Below are 18,517 nucleotides of genomic sequence, written 5' to 3'. Positions count from 1 at the left end.
ACATGTCTCGGTCACCTCTTGTTCGCATTGACGGCACTTTGAACAGTGGACGTTACATTTCAGATGTGTTACGACCAGTGGCTCTACCCTTAATTCGATCCCTGCGAAACCCTACATTTCAGCAGAATAATGCACGATCGCATGTTGCAGGTCCTGTACGGGCCTTTCTGGATACAGAAAATGTTCGACTGCTGGCTGGCCAGCATATTCTCCATATCTCTCACCAATTGAAAACGTCTGGTCAATGGTGGCCGAGCAACTGGCTCGTCACAATACGCCAGTCACTACTCTTGATGAACTGTGGTATCGAGTTGAAGCTGCATGGACGGCTGTACTTTTGCACGCCATACAAGCTCTGCTTGACTCAATGCCCAAGCGTATCAAGGCTTTTATTACGTCCAGGCGTATCAAGGCCGTTATTATGGCCAGAAGTGGTTGTTTTGGGTACTGATTGCTCAGGATCTATGCACCCAAATCGCTTGAAAATGTAATCACATGTCAGTTCTAGTATAATATATTTGTCCAATGAATACCCGTTTATCATCTGCATTTCTTCCTGGTGTAGCAATTTTAATGGCCAATAGTGTATTTATCTTTTCCAGAAAATACGGCGTGTTAGGATGCGATAATGAAACATCCCCGCACAGTAGCGTCAGTCATGTTAAGCTTGGTTTACACCGGAACGAACGCTAGCGAATCTGCATCAGCGAACGAGAATTCTCTTTAGTGTAAACGGTAGGCGAGCGCGAGCGAACAGCTTTCGGTCGTATTCCGTTTGCATTTTCTGGTGCTCGCTCGTGTTCCATTGGTTGTCAGTCTTTTAGCGAAGCATCAAAGGAAATTCGTGATTCCTCCATAACGGTGCTAGCAGCAAAGAGAACATTCGGGTTCGATTTTGATTCGAACTGCTTTTGTTGTTGACACGAGTTTCCTTGAGCGGTGGAGTGGTTTAAAGAGAATGTAATGTTGGTGAAAGAAGAATATACACCGAACTGCCAAAGAAACTGGTAGACCTGCCTAATGTCGTATAGGGACCCCGCGAGCAAGCAGAAGTGTAGCACCAAGACGTGGCATGGTCTCGACTAACGTCTGAAATAGTGCTGGAGGGAAATGACACCATGAATCCTGCAGGGCTGTCCATAAATCCGTAAGAGTACGAGGGAGTGGGCATCTCTCCTGAACAACACGTTGTAATGCATCCCAGATATGCTCAATAATGTTCATGTCTGGGTAGTTTGGTGGCCAGAGGAAGTGTATGAACTCAGAAGAGTTTTCCTGGGGCCACTCTGTTGTAATTATGGACGCCTGGGTGTCGCATTGTTCTGCTGGAAGTGCCCAAGTCCATCGGAAGGCAGAATGGACGTGAATGGATGCGGGAGATCACACAGGGTGCTTTCGGACGTATCACCTGTTAGAGTCGTGTCTAGACGTACCACGGGTCCCATATCATTCCAACTGCACACGCCCCATACCATTACTGGGTCTCTATCAACTTGAACAGTCCCCTGTTGATATGCAGGTCCATGGCTGTCTCCATACCCGTACACGTCCATCCGCTTCATACAATTTAAAATGGAAGTCGTTCGACCAGGTAACATGTTTCCAGTCATCAACAGTTCAATGTCGGTGTCGACGGGCCCAGGCGAGACGTAAATATTTGTCTCGTGCAGGCATCAAGGGTACACGAGTGGGCATTTGGCTCCGAAAGTTCATATCGATGATGTTTCGTTGAATGGTTCGCACGCTGATACTTATTGATGGCCCAACACTGAAATCTGCGGCAGTTTGCGGAAGGTTTATACTTCAGTCACGTGGAACGATTCTCTTCAGCCGTCGTTGGTCCCGTTCTTGCAGGACCTTTTTCCGGCCGCAGCGACGTCGGAGATTTGATGTTTTCCCGGGTCCTGATATTCACGGTACATTCGTGAATTGGTCGTACGCGAAAATCCCCACTTTATCGCTACCTCGGAGATGCTGTATCCCTTCGCTCGTGCGCCGACTAAAACACCACATTCAAACTCACTTAAATCTTGATAATCTGCCGTTGTAGCAGCAGTAAGCGATCTCTAACAACTGCTCCAGACACTTGTTGCCTTGTATAGGCGCTGCCAACCGCAGCGCCGTATTCTGCCTGTTTAATTGTATCTGTATTTGAGTACTGATGCCTATTCCAGTTACATTGGCGCTTCAGTGTAGATATCGTATGAGGGTCGGCCGAATGAAAACCGAAGACCCGCCATAACCGGAACATGGAGTGGATCTATATCTACATCTACATTTATACTCCGCAAGCCACCTGACGGTGTTTGGCGAAGGGTACTTTGAGTACCTCTATCGGTTCTCCCTTCTATTCGAGTCTCGTATTGTTCGTGGAAAAAAGGTTTGTCGGTATGACTCTGTGTGGGCTCTAATCTCTCTGATTTTATCCTCAGCGTCTCTTCGCGAGATTTACGTAGGAGGGAGCAATATACTGCTTGACTCCTCGGTGAAGGTATTTTCTCGAAACTTCAACAAAAGCCCGTACCGAGCTACTGAGCGTCTCTCCTGCAAAGTCTTCCATTGGAGTTTATCTATCATCTCCGTAACGCTTTCGCGATTATTAAATGATCCTGTAACGAAGCGCGCTGCTCTCCGTTGGATCTTCTGTATCTCTTCTATCAACCCTATGTGGTACGGATCCCACACTGGTGAGCAGTATTCAAGCAGTGGGCGAACAAGTGTACTGTAACCTACTTCCTTTGTTTTCGGATTGCATTTCCTTAGGATTCTTCCAATGAATCTCAGTCTGGCATCTGCTTTACCGACGATCAACTTTATATGATCATTCCATTTTAAATCACTCCTAATGCCTACTCCCGGATAATTTATGGAATTAACTGCTTGCAGTAGCTGACCTGCTGTGTTGTAGCTAAATGATAAGGGATCTTTCTTTCTATGTATTCGCAGCACATTACACTTGTCTACATTGAGATTCAATTGCCATTCCCTGCACCACTCGTCCATTCGTTGCAGATTCTCCTGCATTTCAGTACAATTTTCCATTGTTACAACCTCTTGATGTACCACAGCATCATCCTCAAAAAGCCGATGTTATCCACAAGGTCATTTATGTGTATTGTGAATAGCAACGGTCCTACGACACTCCCCTGCGGCACACCTGAAATCACTCTTACTTCGGAAGACTTCTCTCCATTGAGAATGACATGCTGCGTTCTGTTATCTAGGAACTCTTCAATCCAATCACACAATTGGTCTGATAGTCCATATGCTCTTACTTTGTTCATTAAACGACTGTGGGGAACTGTATCGAACGCCTTGCGGAAGTCAAGAAACATGGCGTCTACCTGGGAACCCGTGTCTATGGCCCTCTGAGTCTCGTGGATGAATAGCACGAACTGGGTTTCACACGATCGTCTTTTTCGAAACCCATGCTGATTCCTACAGAGTAGATTTCTAGTCTCCAGAAAAGTCATTATACTCGAACATAGTAAGTGTTGCAAAATTCTACAACTGATCGACGTTAGAGATATAGGTCTATAGTTCTGCACATCTGTTCGACGTCCCTTCTTAAAAACGGGGATGACCTGTGCCCTTTTCCAATTCTTTGGAACGCTACGCTCTTCTAGAGACCTACGGTACACCGCTGCAAGAAGACGGGCAAATTCCTTCGTGTACTCGCTTATTCCATTCAAAAGTAATCACCACACGCGTTAAGAAATTTATTACACTACAGAGACGAGAAAATCGATTCCTGTTTCGCAGAACGCGGTCGACCGGTGACAGATCCAGAACCACCTGCACTCGCGCCCTTCCTCGTACGACTGAAACCGATGTCCACGCGTGTCTTTCTTCAGGTCACCAAAAATGTGAACATCACACCATGGAAGATCTGGCCCGTATGGTGAATGTTGCATTGTTTCCTAACCAGATCGCTGAATCGTAGCCTTCATCCCATTGGCGGTGTGGGGGCGAACCTTACTGTCCAACAAGATTCCGTTCTACAGCATTCCTGGCCGTTTTGACTTTATGGCGTGCCACAGTTTCTGCAAAGTGTCTTCACGCCGTTGCGCACCGATCGTGGTTCCGCTTTCGAGGAACTCGACAAGCAGAGGAACTATCAGATTAGATTAGATTAGATTTACTTTCATCCCAATTGATCCGTAGTGAGGAGGTCCTCCAGGATGTAGAACGAGTCAGAAAAACAACAATACATGACAAATATTTACAACTCAAACAAATAAGCTAATGTACCATTCCACAGGTCCCAAGTGGCATGGTCGTCATTTTTTAATGAACACTATATGAAAGAATCATTTTACAAATGCACTGAATTTAAAATGAAAAAGTTTTTTATTTATTTATAAGGTAATAAACGTGTAATACAACTACTGAATACTTATTTACAATGAACACATTACTGCACTGGACTGGTGCAGAAGTTAGATAAGTTAGATTGTATTCACAGACACACACACACACACACACACACACACACACACACACACACACACACACACTTATTTACAATTAACATATTACTGCGCTGAAATTGTGTAGAAGTTAAATTGTATGTATATCAGTTGGTTCTACTCAGAAATTCATCAATGGAGTAGAAGGAGTTGGCCACCAATAAATCCTTTAGGCTTCTCTTGAACTGAATTTCAATGGTTGTTAAGCTTTTTATGGCTGCTGGCAAGTTATTGAAAATGCGTGTTCCTGAATAATGCACACCTTTTTGTACAAGAGTAAGTGACTTTAAATCCTTGTGAAGACTATTCTTATTTCTAGTATTGATTCCATGAATTGAGTTCTTGGTTTGAAAAGTGATATATATACTGGGAAGCAGTAATTAGTATGCCTAGTGTTGCACGATAACGCCTGCTGCCACACTGCCAATCTAACGGAGGCTTCGATTCAGCGGTGTGGTTGCCAAGAACTGCCACAGCTTCCGTACAGCAGGGTCTTTCACCCTGTGATTTTCACATCTTTGGCGACCTGAGGAAAGACATGCGTGAACGTTGCTTTCTGTCGGACGAGGAAGTGCAAGAGGGAGTGCTATTGTGGATCCGTCAGCGGTCGAGCGAGTCATTACTTTCGACTGAAACCTTTTTTGTGGCGGGTGTTCGGGTTTCATCTGATTGCCCCTTGTATGCGCTTGTGGGCTCAAAGAGATAAATAGCACAAATGTCGAAGTACCGGGTGATCAAAAAGTCAGTATAAATTTGAAAACTTAATAAACCACGGAATAAAATTGACACACATGCTTGGAATGACATGGGGTTTTATTAAAACCAAAAAAAGTTCACAAAATATCCGACAGATGACGCTGGACAGCAAAACGTCAGTGACTGCGCATGACAATCGTGTATAAAAGGAGCTGTAATGAGAGAGAGGATCAGATGCGCCAGCAGCCGCAGCATGTTGACGGTACCTGAAAAGGCGCTTTTAGTGAAGGTGTATTATCAGAATGGGGAATGTGCTAGTTCAGCGTTACGATCCTATCGCCATAGGAAGGTGATTCGAACGGGTAAAGGTCCGTTGACAAATGCAGCTCTGGCGAGAATGATTTCGAATTTAGGAGCCACGGGTTGTTTAGACGATAGACCCCGTAGTGGCCGACCGAGCACAAGGCGTAATGCTGCTGAGACAGTTCAGGAGGAAATGGAGACTGTAGCGGGTTCGTTTATGCACGGGGATGTCAGCGCTCGTGCAGTCGCACGTCGCACCGGCATTCCATACACTACTGTTTGGTTTTCACTGAGGCGTACCCTCCGATGCTATCCGTACAAAATTCATCGGCATCGTGAACTGTTACCTGGCGATTTAGTGAAGCGGAGGGCATTTGCGGTGTGGGTGTTTCAAAAGATGGCGGAAGATGACGATTGGTTGAGTAACGCGTTGTGGACCGACGAAGCTCATTTCACGCTCCGAGGGTCTGTCAACGCCCACAACTGCAGAATTTTGGCTACCGACAATCCTAGAACTGTCGTGGAAACTCCATTGCACAACGAGAAAGTCACGGTATGGGTTGGATTTACCACATCTACCGTTATCGGGCCTTTTTTCTTCGAGGAAATGCGTGATTCTGGTTTTGTAACTGCTACCGTGACGGGTGAGAGGTATGCCGATATGTTACAGAATCGCATCATCCCCATCCTGGCTGATAAACACCTGCTGCAACGTATGATGTTTTTACGCAGTGTCAATTTGTACCTCTCTATCTACATTGTTCCGTGATTTATTCATTTTTCAAATTTATACTGACTGTTTGATCACCCGGTAAAACAAATATTATTGAGGGAAAATTGCCGAAGCACTCAAATGTCCAACTGTGGATGCGAGAAAGGCGATACTTCCATTAGATATATTGTACTGACCGTCCACCAGGCTTGGAATGTGGCTCATTTTCAAGCGGTAAGCAATGAAATCGTAAATGCTACTTTTAAAATACCTGAAAATGAGTCATGCTCGAAACCGGTAGCCATAACCAAAAAAATATATAAAAAGCAGCTCTGGTGGACTGTTACAAACCATTCCACGCAGTTTCTAGCTGTAGAAAAGCATTCTAAAGAAATATTCAGTTCATTAGATGCTTCTATCAGGAGGGATCGGAGCGAATAAGCACAAGCCTTATTTATCTCTTCTTTGCCAAAGAACAGCACAATAAATTTTCTTGGAAATATTAGGCTGATTAAAATTCAAAATATGTGAAGGACGTGATCGTTGTTGTTGTAGCTGTAATTGCATGCCTAATGATCATTATTATTTTAGAGATTTTTTATGTGGAAAGAAACAAATCAAAACCGTTTGCTTGGTATCACGCTATCTACCCTGCAACAAACTACGATGGCTACCTTTTTCAAGGTCTGATCAATTGAGAAATCAAAAACACAGCGAATATTCAATGAAGCTTTGCGCAGATGTGTTGCACATTGTTTCTAGTATGCCTGTCGATCGCGTCACATTGCACTTTTCAACTCTGAGCACGCAGAGAGCAAGTAAAGGCACCTAGAACAATAGGCTCTCGCGCCCTGTGTGAAGTGCACGCTATCGTTCAATTTCTTCATGCAGAACGGTTCCACCTGATATCATGCAACCCACATAACGTAAATGTCATGCATGACAGCAAAGTGCAGCAGTAATGCAGGAAATTTGCAACAGCACATACAGGCGTTCATGATGCAGGTGGTCAGAGATTGAAGCGAGTGGATCAGGTGACTCGAGAAAATTACTACGAAATGCAATTCAGAACAAGCGATTAGGAATGTTCTCATTAGGCACTGACCATATTCATGACAAAGCTCAGCTGCAGCTGCAGCTGCAATGAAGACGCCCCTACAGCATTTTGAATGAGAAGTGTTCGATCATCCGTGATACAGTCCGGACTTGGCTGCCCCTAGTTTTCATCTCTCCACACGTATGAACTGCTGGCTACGTGGACAGCACTTTGGCATAGACAGCGAGCTGCAGACCAGTGTAGGGAACTGGCGGGTAGCACAGGCGATTACCTTCTATGACGAGGGTATTGGGAAGTTGGTACATCGCTATGCCAAATGTCTCAGTTGGAGTGGCATCTACGTAGCGAAATAGCTAGGAGGGATAGCAGAATGGTTTCAAATAAAACATTTTTTATTTGTACTGCGGTTTCCATTTCAAGAACTATTGGACAGTGAAAGAAAATAGCCCTCGTATATAGCAGATTTTATAAAGGAGCCTACATGAAACATTTTATGTATATTTCTCATTTCATTCATCATACTTCCTTGACATGATCTCCCTTGTTGGTTCTTAATAAAGTACTTTAATTGATCGTATATATGAGTGTAGACATGTGCACTATCTGAGGTGTAGCAGCTGCTGACATGCGAAACGTACATGACTATTGCTGCTAATAATCAGAGTGTAAATTCTAATCTTTTTTCAGATTATGTTGATCGTCGGTTATTAGCGTTCCGTTTTTATTTTTCCTCCACAAAAAAATGGCTTTGAGCACTATGAGACTTAACTTCTAAGATCATCATTCCCCTAGAACTTAGAATTATTTAAACCTAACTAACCTAAGGACATCACACACATCCAAGCCCGAGGCAGGATTCGAACCTGCGACCGTAGTGGTCGTGCGGTTCCAGACTGTAGCGCCTAGAACCGCTCGGCCACTCCGGCCGGCCTGAAGAATTCATTGACACCTTTAAATAATTACAATGATACGATGGTTCACTGACAAAATACGCTCTCATTTGCCGAGACGATAGTTAGCATAGCCTTCAGCTACGTAATTTGCTACGACCTAGCAAGGCGCCAGTACCAGTTACTATTGATACTGTAATCATGTACCATCAAGAGCGACGCTCATCATTAATGGATTAAAGTTAAGTATTCCACCCGCTACGTCCGTTTTTCTAAAGTCTAAATTCCTTGTCCTGTTCCAGACCTCACGTCAGCCTGCGTGAGCTAAAACGCGTGCCTTTCGGCTTCCTCTAGTACCCGGTGTTGGCTCTCCTGCCAACCCACAACAATTTTCCCTACGCTATTTTGCTTCCTACGTCAAAAATAGAGCTCTCGCTATGAAAAATAATCCTACCTGAATGTCAGTTTTGCATCATGGCTGCTATATTGTGAGACCTATGTGATAATTATCTAACAGCGAAAAAAACTACACACATTAACAATAGCTGTGGATCACTCAACATGTGATGCAGGCGTGTTGCTATTATGACTATCTTGCACCAATCGGAAGGCCACACCTGACGTTGTTTCTAAAGATACACGCAGCTACCACGAGCTCTCCCTATGGGTAGAACGCCGCACTCGAATGGATTGCAGCACTTCAGTTGACAGTAAAGCGCCAGTAGGGACGCAGTAGAGAGGCCTGATGCAGACACGATCATTAGTTGTGATTGTCCTTCGTAGCATGAGGAATCTGTACTTTAGATTCCTCATGCTACGAAGGACAATCACAACTAATGATCGTGTCTGCACCATCAGTGTACGCGTAGAAAACTTGTCAGCCAGGGAACTTCCTCCACGTGTGCACTGGAATCAAAGTGACGTAGTGCGAACATGGAATTGGTTCCATTTCACAGATAGTGTTTAACAATTACACAGAACAGGTCGTCCACGTTCTACAGGTGCACGGGATGATCGATAGTTACGACTTCTGAGTCAAAGGAAGTGTGGGCTGAATGAGGCAGAACTGAATTCGGCGTTTTAAAAGGCTACACGACGTCATAAATCTGATCAAACTGTTACGGGGCGCTTGCATCATACGAATCTCCATTCCCGACGACCAAGGAGTGCACCATGTCGTACACAACAGCACCAAGGACTCCATTACAAATGGGCAAGAAATCATGCTGAATGGACGCCCCAAAATTGCGTCGAGTTTCGTTTACAGACGAAACTCGGATCTGTTTGTATCCCTGGTAATCGCAGAGAACCGTGGTTTTGCAGACGACCTGGTAATATCTAACACCTCGGGTGAAACAAGATGGTGATTGAGTGATGTTCTGGAGTGGCATTACATGGGGTGACCGTACATCTCTCGTGGTTGTTGAGGGCAATCTCACTGCTCCGCGGACCTACGATAATCTGCAAACAGTAGTGGGACCGTATTGCTAACATGATGGTGACAGTTTCGTCTTGATGGAGGATAACTCGTGCGCTGAACGTCCTGTTCTCATGAACACGTTCCTTCAAAATGCTAGGGTCATTAGAATGGAGTGGGCTGCCTGTTCATCCGACATGAGCCCACTCTGTGTGGGATCGATTGAAACAAACTGTTTTTTGATGTTGAAAACACCCACATGCACTGAGGTGGCAAAGAGTCATGTGATAGCGATATGCAGATTTGCAGATGGCGGTACTATCGAGTACACAAGGTACAAAGGGACAGTGCATAGGCGGAGATATCATTTGTACTCAGGTGATTCATGTAAAAAGATTTACGCACGAAGGAAATAAACAGATTTTGAACGCGGAATGGTCGGTGGAGCTAGACGCATGGAACATTCGATTTCGGAAACTGTTGGAGTATTTAATATTCCGAGATACAAAGTGTCAAGAACGTACCGAGAACACCAGATTTCATGCATTACCTCTCACCACGGAAAACACAGTGGCCGCCGGTAGCAGTGTTTGCGTAGAGGTTTCAGTGCTAACTGATAAGCATCATTGAGTGAAATAACCGCAGAAATCAATGTGGGATATACGACGAACGTTGTCGTGTCCTGACACAGGTGGGAGAGGGAGAAAACGGGTTACTGGCCAGTCTGCGCTCCCGAGCGGTACAGAGCAGAAGGCAGAAGGACAATTCACATTGAAGGCGTTTAACTGTTTTCTTCTATCTGAGCCACCACTGGTACAGGCATTTACTAGAAATGCAGGTGGTGAGACTCGGTAGGGAACTCGTTGTGGAGACTCTTGGACAAACAGAGTTTTGAAATAGTTGTTTATTCCAAACAGGACTAAATAATGCTAAATGACTCTAAGCATATGGGACTTAACATCTGAGGTCATCAGTCCGCTAGACTTAGAAGTACTGAAACCTAACTAACATAAGAACATCACGCACATCCATTCCGGAGGCAGGATTCGAACCTGCGACCGTAGCAGCAGCGCGGTTCCGGACTGAAGCGCCCAGAACCGCTCGGCCACAGCGGCCGGCGACTAACTAATATACTGGAGGCTAGTTCTAGGGTTAGAAAAAGCATGAATAACACTGTTACAACAGAAGCCAGTGCATAAGTCCCAGGAGTGGATGCTAACAACAGTAGCAAACACTAGCAGCATCTTAAGGCAACAACTCAGTTACAAAACAAAACATACTGAATGTGACACTGTTCACTGAGGCACTCCATGTGATAGAGAGCAGTCTTAGGCGGAGCTGGACCGAGGCAGGAGTCGACGGACGCGGATTCGGTTCCCAGATCGTCTCACTGAGAACTTCGCGAAAATGCGGAATCTAGGGGTTTTAAAGAGTCACTTGGGGGCACTGTTTTTCCCACTTAAAGCCACCCAGCCAATACCGCAGGTCTCTTGCAGGCGCCTGCCAATCACGGTTTAGTTAGATCCCCTCTACTGCTCCTAAGGCGGGGATGTTAATGCAATTGCACTAACTAAGCCCGTATTTGATATCAACATTATTCAGATGAAAGCTAAACGTAACTGCTCTGCCAAATAAGGTTTGCAACACTATTGTTATACGTCATTTAGCCCCGCCCCTGGGGTTCCCCGGAGGAGGGACTGCTAGGTCAACAGTTTTTGGCGTTTTCGCTCTCTTTCTAACCCTTGTGAGCCTACTGGCGTTGCTGTTCTCAGGGCTGGTATCAAGCTGGCTTTATACGCTAGTACGTGCCTGTTGGTTACAAAGTTCTACGGTGGCAACCTACCACAGCGTCTAGACGGCGTATGAAGTTACACGTTAATTCCTTGAATGGTAACTAGCGGCCTGCGACCGCGTCTGGGGGCGTTTGCATTTTCGCGAAGTTCTCCCCTTACGGTTTACTTCATGTAACAATCTCTCTCCTAGTTTCGTCTGCCCTCAGCATCGTCTCTGCTTCCGCGCCTTGGAGCGCCTGTTCTCCTTTCTCACAGCTTCAAGGTAACACCACAGTGGCAAGGAATAATCAGTATGTTACAACGTATCCGTTAGGACAGAGCGGCGCAATCTGGCTGTAATGGGCAATGGCAGCAGACGACTGACGCGAGTGCCTTTGCTAACAGTACGACATCACCAGCGAAGCCTCTCCTGGGCTCGTGACGATATTGGTTGCACTCTAGTCGACTGTAAATCCGTGACCTGGTCAAACGAGTCGCGATTTCAGTTGTAAGAGCTGATTTTAGGTTTTGAATATGGTGCAGACCCGACGAAGCCATGGACCCAAGTTGTCAAGAAGACACTATGCAAGTTGGCAGTGACGTCTTGATGGTGTAGGCTCTGTTTACATGGAATAGAGTGGGTCCTTTGGTCCAACTGATCATTTGCCATTTGCAGCCCTCATTGACTTCACGTTCCGAAACAAATGGTTCAAATGGCTCTGAGCACTATGGGATTTAACATCTGAGGTCATCAGTCCCCTAGAACTTAGAACTACTTAAACCTAACTAACCTAAGGACACCACACACATCCATGCCCGAGGCAGGATTCGAACCTGCGACCGTAGCGGTCGCGCGGTTCCAGACTGTAGCGCCTAGAACCACTTGGCCACTCCGGCCGGCATTCCCAAACAAACGACAAAATTTTACGGATGAAAATGCCGCAATTGTTCGCGATTGTTTTGAAGAATATTCTGGACAATTCACCCAGATTGTCCGACATGAATCCTAACGAACATTTATGAGATATAATCGAGAGGTCAGTCCGAGCCCAAAATGCTGCACCGGCAGCACTTTTGCAATTGCGGACGGCTGTAGAGGCAGCATGGCTCAATAGTCCTGCAGGGGACTTCCAACGATTTGTAAATACATGCTGCACTCCTCCGGACAAAAGTAGCTCCGAAACGAGATTGGGCGTACCTTATGACTTGTTTCAACTCAGCGCACTCTTTGCTACTTAGGCAGAACAGTCAGTGAAAAATGCGGCACTTTGGACCAGGGTCACTGAAGGTACACCACTACGCACACAGGCCTCTATCTGGCAAGGAAGTGTCCCGCCACGTATTGACGTAGCTCACGAATGTTGTGAATCACCCCCCCCCCCCACCCCCCCCTCCCACCCCCCTCCTTCCACCCAACGGGAAACGTAAGATTTTGTCGTTATATAGACGCGCTCTATTTTTTTCTTTTCTTTTTTATATTAGTCTTGGCACATTGCAAATGAATAGATGCGCATTCCTCAGGGCCAATTTTTGATTTCTGTGGCATGAATTTCGAAATAATGGAGTGTTGAAATACTTTTGTTGATGGCTGAAGATAGTAACTGCTCTCTAAAGAACAGTAACCATCGATGACAGTGCAACTTCTCTAGAATAAATGATAGTTAATTGAAACTCTCAGCTGCCGACAGATGTTGTTGATATACCTCGATGGGGACAGCTGAAAATGTCTGTCCCGACCGATACTCGAACCCAGAATCTCCTGCTTACAATGCAGACGCTCTATCCACCAGAGCCACTGAGAAAACAGATGAATAGCGTGACTGCAGGGATTTATCCCTTGCACACTTCCCGTGAGACCTACATTCCCAACTGTCCACAATCTACATACGTTATGTACCTAACATATATTTGCCCATCCACTCATTACTCGCGCACACTAAGGTGACGATTCCCGTAAGAGTTCGGGCAACCTGTGTGCATTCGCACAGATGAAGAGAAGCTGCACGGTGATCAATGGTATCTGTTCTTTCGAGAGCAGTTACTATCTTCATATATACCGGGTGATCAAAAAGTCAGTATAAATTTGAAAACTTAATAAACCACGGAATAATGTAGACAGAGAGGTAAAAATTTATACTGACTTTTTGATCACCCGGTAGTTAAAGGCTACCCATCCATTGACCTTCATCTGTGCGAATGAACACAGGTTGCCCGGACTCTTACGGGAATTGTCACCTTATAAGTGCGCGCGAGTAATGAGTGGATGGGCAAATACCTATTAGGTACATTACGTATGTAGATTGTGGACAGTTGGGAATGTGCGTCTCACGAGAAGTGTGCACGGGATAAGTCCCTGCAGTCGCGCTATTCATCTGTGTTCTCGGTGGCTCAGATGGCCGGCACGGTAACTCAGCGTGTTCGGTCAGAGGGTTTTCTGCCTTGTGTAATAAAAAAACTGAGTTACTGGATCAACGACGATCTGAAGCGGGTGTCTTGCGACGTCCACCACGAGCAGATGCAACGAACAAAAACGAACAAAATGAGGTTAAAAAAAATAATAAAAAAATGCATAGAGCGTCTGCCATGTAAGCAGGAGATCCCGTGTTCGAGTCCCGATCGGGGCACAAATTTTCAGCGGTCCCCATCGAGGTATATCAACAAAACCTGTCGGCAGCTGAGGGCTACAATTAATTATCATTTATTTTTGTTGATGTGTTGATAACGGAGATGTTGCGCTATGTTCGTTCTCTTCGATTCCTGCCAGTGTATACGCATGTTCACAGATACGAGCGAATGGGAGTGAACACTGGTGAGTTGTCTACGGAGGCCGGTCCGCCGCAGTTGGCTTTCATTCGCTGCTTAGAAGACGAGGGGCGCTTGCGGCTTACCTTCGTAGAGCCAGTCGGCGACGCCGTTGAAGACGGTGTTGGGCACGCCGGTGCTGGAGACGCGCACGGGCGCCCTGCGGCGCGGGTCTGCGCTGTAGTAGACGTCGTTGTCGTGCACGAAGGCCAGGCTGGAGCCGCGAGGGGACCACACGGCGTGCTGCAGGCGCGGCGCCTGCCGGTCCAGCTCCACCGGCGACACCGAGTACTTGTTCCTGCAACACACCCCCTCCTGTAGCCTAAAAGTCCCACACAGCTTGTTACGGACAAACTGTGATCTACAGTATCGATCAAAGTTATTTTGGAAGATTGTAAATTTGTGGTAACTACACTACTGGCCATTAAAACTGCTACACCAAGAAGAAATGCAGATGATAAACGGGTATTCATTGGACAAATATATTATACTAGAACTGACATGTGATTACATTTTCACGGAATTTGGGTGCACAGATCCTGAGAAATCAGTACCCAGAACAATCACCTCTGGCCATAATAACGGCCTTGATACGCCTGGGCATTGAGTCAAACAGAGCTTGGATGGCGTGTACTGGTACAGCTGCCCATGCAGCTTCAACACGATACCACAGTTCATCAAGAGTAGTGACTGGCGTACTGTGACGAGCCAGTTACACGGCCACCCTTGACCAGACTTTTCAATTGGTGAGAGATCTGGAGAATGCGCAGGCCAGGGCAGCAATAGAACATTTTCTGTATCCAGAAAGGCCCGTACATGAACTGCAACATGCGGTCGTGCATTATCCTGCTGAAATGTAGGGTTTCGCAGGGATAGAATGAAGGGTAGAGCCACGGGTCGTAACACATTTGAAATGCGACGTCACTGTTCAAAGTGCCGTCAATGCGAGCAAGAGGTGACCGAGACGTGTAACCAATGGCACCCCATACCATCATGCCGGGTGATACGCCAGTATGGCGATGACGAATACAGAATTCCAATTGCGTTCACCGCGTTGTCGCCAAACACGGATGCGACCATCTCGATGCTGTAAACAGAACTTGGATTCATCCGAAAAAATGACGTTTTGCCTTTCGTGCACCCAGGTTCTTCGTTGAGTACACCATCGCAGGCGCTCCTGTCTGTGATGCAGCGTCAAGGGTAACCGCAGCCATGGTCTCCGAGCTGATAGTCCATGCTGCTGCAAACGTCGTCGAACTGTTTGTAGAGACGGTTGTGTTCTTGCAAACGTCCCCATCTGTTGACTCAGGTATCGAACGTGGCTGCACGATCCGTTACAGCCATGCGGATAAGATGCCTGTCATCTCGATGCTAGTGATACGAGGCTGTTGGGATCCAGCACGGCGTACCCTCCTGAATCCATCGATTCCATATTCTGCTAACAGTCATTGGATCTCGACCAACGCGAGCAGCAATGTCGCGATACGATAAACCGCAATCGCGATCGGCTACAATCCGACCTTTATCAAAGTCGGAAACGTGATTATACGCATTTTTCCTGCTTACACGAGGAATCACAACAACGTTTCACCAGGCAACGGCGGTCAACTGCTGTTTGTGTATGAGGAATCGGTTGGAAACTGTCCTCATGTCAGCACGTTGTAGGTGTCGCCACCGGCGCCACCCTTGTGTGTATGCTCTGAAAAGCTAATCGTTTTCATACCACAGCATCTTCTTCCTGTCGTTTAAATTTCGTGTCTGTAACACGTCATCTTCGTGGTGTAGCAATTTTAATGGCCAATAGTTTACTATGGGAGCAAACTGCTAAGGTCATCGGTCCCTAGGCTTGCACACTACTTAATCCAACTTAAACTAACTTACGTTAAAGACAGCATACAGACCGATGCCCGAGGGAGCACTCGAACCTGCGACGGGGGGAGGAGCGCGAACCGTGACAAGACGCCAAGACCGCGCGGCTGCTACGCGCGCCTAATCTAATTCTAAAATTTTTATTTACTTATGGCAATGCCTAAAACCAAGGAATATTTAATAGATTTCAGACAAGTTTTCTTAACAGTGCTGAGTTAAGGATAAACTCAGTCCTTCGTTGCAAAGTTGCTTGGCATCGCACAAAAACTTGTATCAGGGCCCGGGTTCAGAAAAAAGGAGACCGAAAACAACAAACGAAGTTGTCGTCCCCGAAAAACCACCAAAAGAGAATACAGCAGCACCCGAAGGCAATCGACGGTTCAAAAATAGTTCATCCTTAAATTTTTCCACCTGTGTAATTCAATAATGACCATAAATATGACTCATTAGCTCTTTATTTGGAGGTATAATGGCATGACACATTTTTCGATCTACATTTTTACTTTGGGTGATAATTTTGTTTTTCGATCTGTCATATGTGTTAAACGACTAAACACAACATTCTCGAGCTGTTACAAACATGCTAATAGTTGCTGTGACTGTCGGTTTGATATTGCTTGTGTTGTAATTAGTGCCAAATATTTGGTTTTAGAGAGCTTTTGATGTGTGAAAATTGTTATATCAAAATGCTGAAAAATTTGAAAAATTCAGTGAATAACTTTTGTTACCTATGTGGTTAAGAAACGTTTTCGTCTGTAGCTTCTTGCGAAGACTGCGTATCAGTATTATTTTGGTATGAAGGTAGGGGACCAGGAAAAGTAATGGGCTCTGCATATATGTTGTACCTCTGTTCAGTTTTACTAGGAGAATGGCTGAAAAATAACAATGGCAATGGATGGCTATGTCCTATGGTTTCTCGGAAGCCTACAAACCATATTGATAAATAAAATTGACTTCACCTGTAAACCACGATTTTCAATGCGAGAAAGAGTAATAGAGATTCTTTCATCTGCTATTCGAACTACGCCAGATTCAGGTAGTTTACCAGCTCCTACTCCAGCCCTAAAATTATGAGTTTCAAGCAGAAAATGATGAGGATATGGGAGAAGAAAAACCCTGTAAGCCTTACAGAAACCCTGGGTCTGATTTGGCGAAAAAGATGATAAATCTAGATCTGCAGTTGGCACTGATGAGCACGGAATAACATTTCACCAAGGTATTTCTGTAATGGAACAAACATATCAGGGCCTTAGAATGAAGTAATCCTTGCCTATTACTGCTGATCTGTTTGTAGAGAGTCTGTAGAACTCACTAAAAAGAGACAAGCCAAAAAACAGTGATCTCATATAGCCACTACGTAATTATTTTCACTCCCAGCCAATGGCTGTGTGTTCTTCCATAAATTTAAAGCTCTTAGAATATAGCTCTCACAAAAAATGTGAAAGAGACTTCCAATGTTAATGGAGTGTGTAATGTATCACTGTCTGTTAAATCTGTTAAAATATAATACTCGTACTTCCATCGAGTGTACATCACAGGAACTAGGCGGGAAATTGTTTGTCATATTTGTTTTCTCAACCCAAAGTTAGTGTAATTTGACTAATGAAGTGGAAGAAACTTTAAACTTTTTGTTGACGCTGTAATTAACTTCCTTAGCAACGACAGAGTGCAAATGCGAAATGCTGCTACGTGGTCGGTTAATACAGAGATGGTTAATGCTGGTTGTGGATGACGTTGCAGTTGTCGTCCGATGATGTCCGACATGTTCTCGATTGGAGACAGATATAATCGTTAAGCAGGCCAAGGTAACATGCTGGGACTCTGTAGATGACAGCACTATGTGGGCGAGCGTTATCCTCCTGGAAAACACCCCTGGAGTACTGTTCACGAATGCTAGCACAACAGCACCATACTGACGTACATATTTGCAGTCATGGAACGTAGGAAACCACGAAAGTGATCCTGCTGTCAGAGAAAATCACGTCGAGTGTGTGTGTGTGTGTGTGTGTGTGTGTGTGTGTGTGTGTGTGTGGGTAGTACGCAGACAGCCTGGTTGCAGGTCCTCAACTTGTCTCCTTATATCCTACACACGGCCATCACTGGCACCAAGGCAGAACCAGTTTTCATCAGAAACGACGATAAACATCCTCCTTGCCATCAGCGAGGTCTGACTGGACACTACTGAAGTCGCAAATGGCGGTGGTTTGGGGTCAGCGGAATGCACGCTACAGGGCGTCTGGCTCGGAGCTCTCGTTGAAGTAACCGATTTGTCACACTTCGTTTGTAAGGCGTCGGGCAAATCCAACACCTTCGATGAAAACCCTGACGTGATAGCAAATCCGGCAGTATGCCACATAGCTCCAAATAAATCCTGACAGTAAATTAACCAAAGTAATACGATCAACGAGTGAGCAAATGGAATACCACAGACTAACTCAAGAACACCTAAATGCATGTCATACCTTCCCACCGTAAAACAAGACGCAGTTCCGAGGAGAGAAACGAGAACAGAAGCCGAGAGCAGAATCGT

At 45.5% G+C, this 18,517-nt stretch overlaps 1 protein-coding gene across 1 annotated transcript in view; it reads right to left on the bottom strand.

The window, feature by feature from the left end:
* LOC126416993 (inactive dipeptidyl peptidase 10-like) overlaps nucleotides 1–18,517 on the bottom strand; it is a 1,159,463-nt gene that overhangs the window by 209,266 nt on the left and 931,680 nt on the right. Inside the window, exon 6 of the mRNA XM_050084879.1 lies at nucleotides 14,205–14,416. Within this exon, the coding sequence (XP_049940836.1) occupies nucleotides 14,205–14,416 (212 nt within the window). The remainder of the gene's footprint in view (nucleotides 1–14,204; nucleotides 14,417–18,517) is intronic.

Source organism: Schistocerca serialis, chromosome 8, assembly GCF_023864345.2.
Source record: "Schistocerca serialis cubense isolate TAMUIC-IGC-003099 chromosome 8, iqSchSeri2.2, whole genome shotgun sequence".
In the NCBI taxonomy this organism is placed as follows: Eukaryota; Metazoa; Arthropoda; class Insecta; order Orthoptera; family Acrididae; genus Schistocerca; species Schistocerca serialis.
Note: the sequence above shows the minus strand (reverse complement) of the source record. Positions and strands in the feature narration are given on the sequence as shown.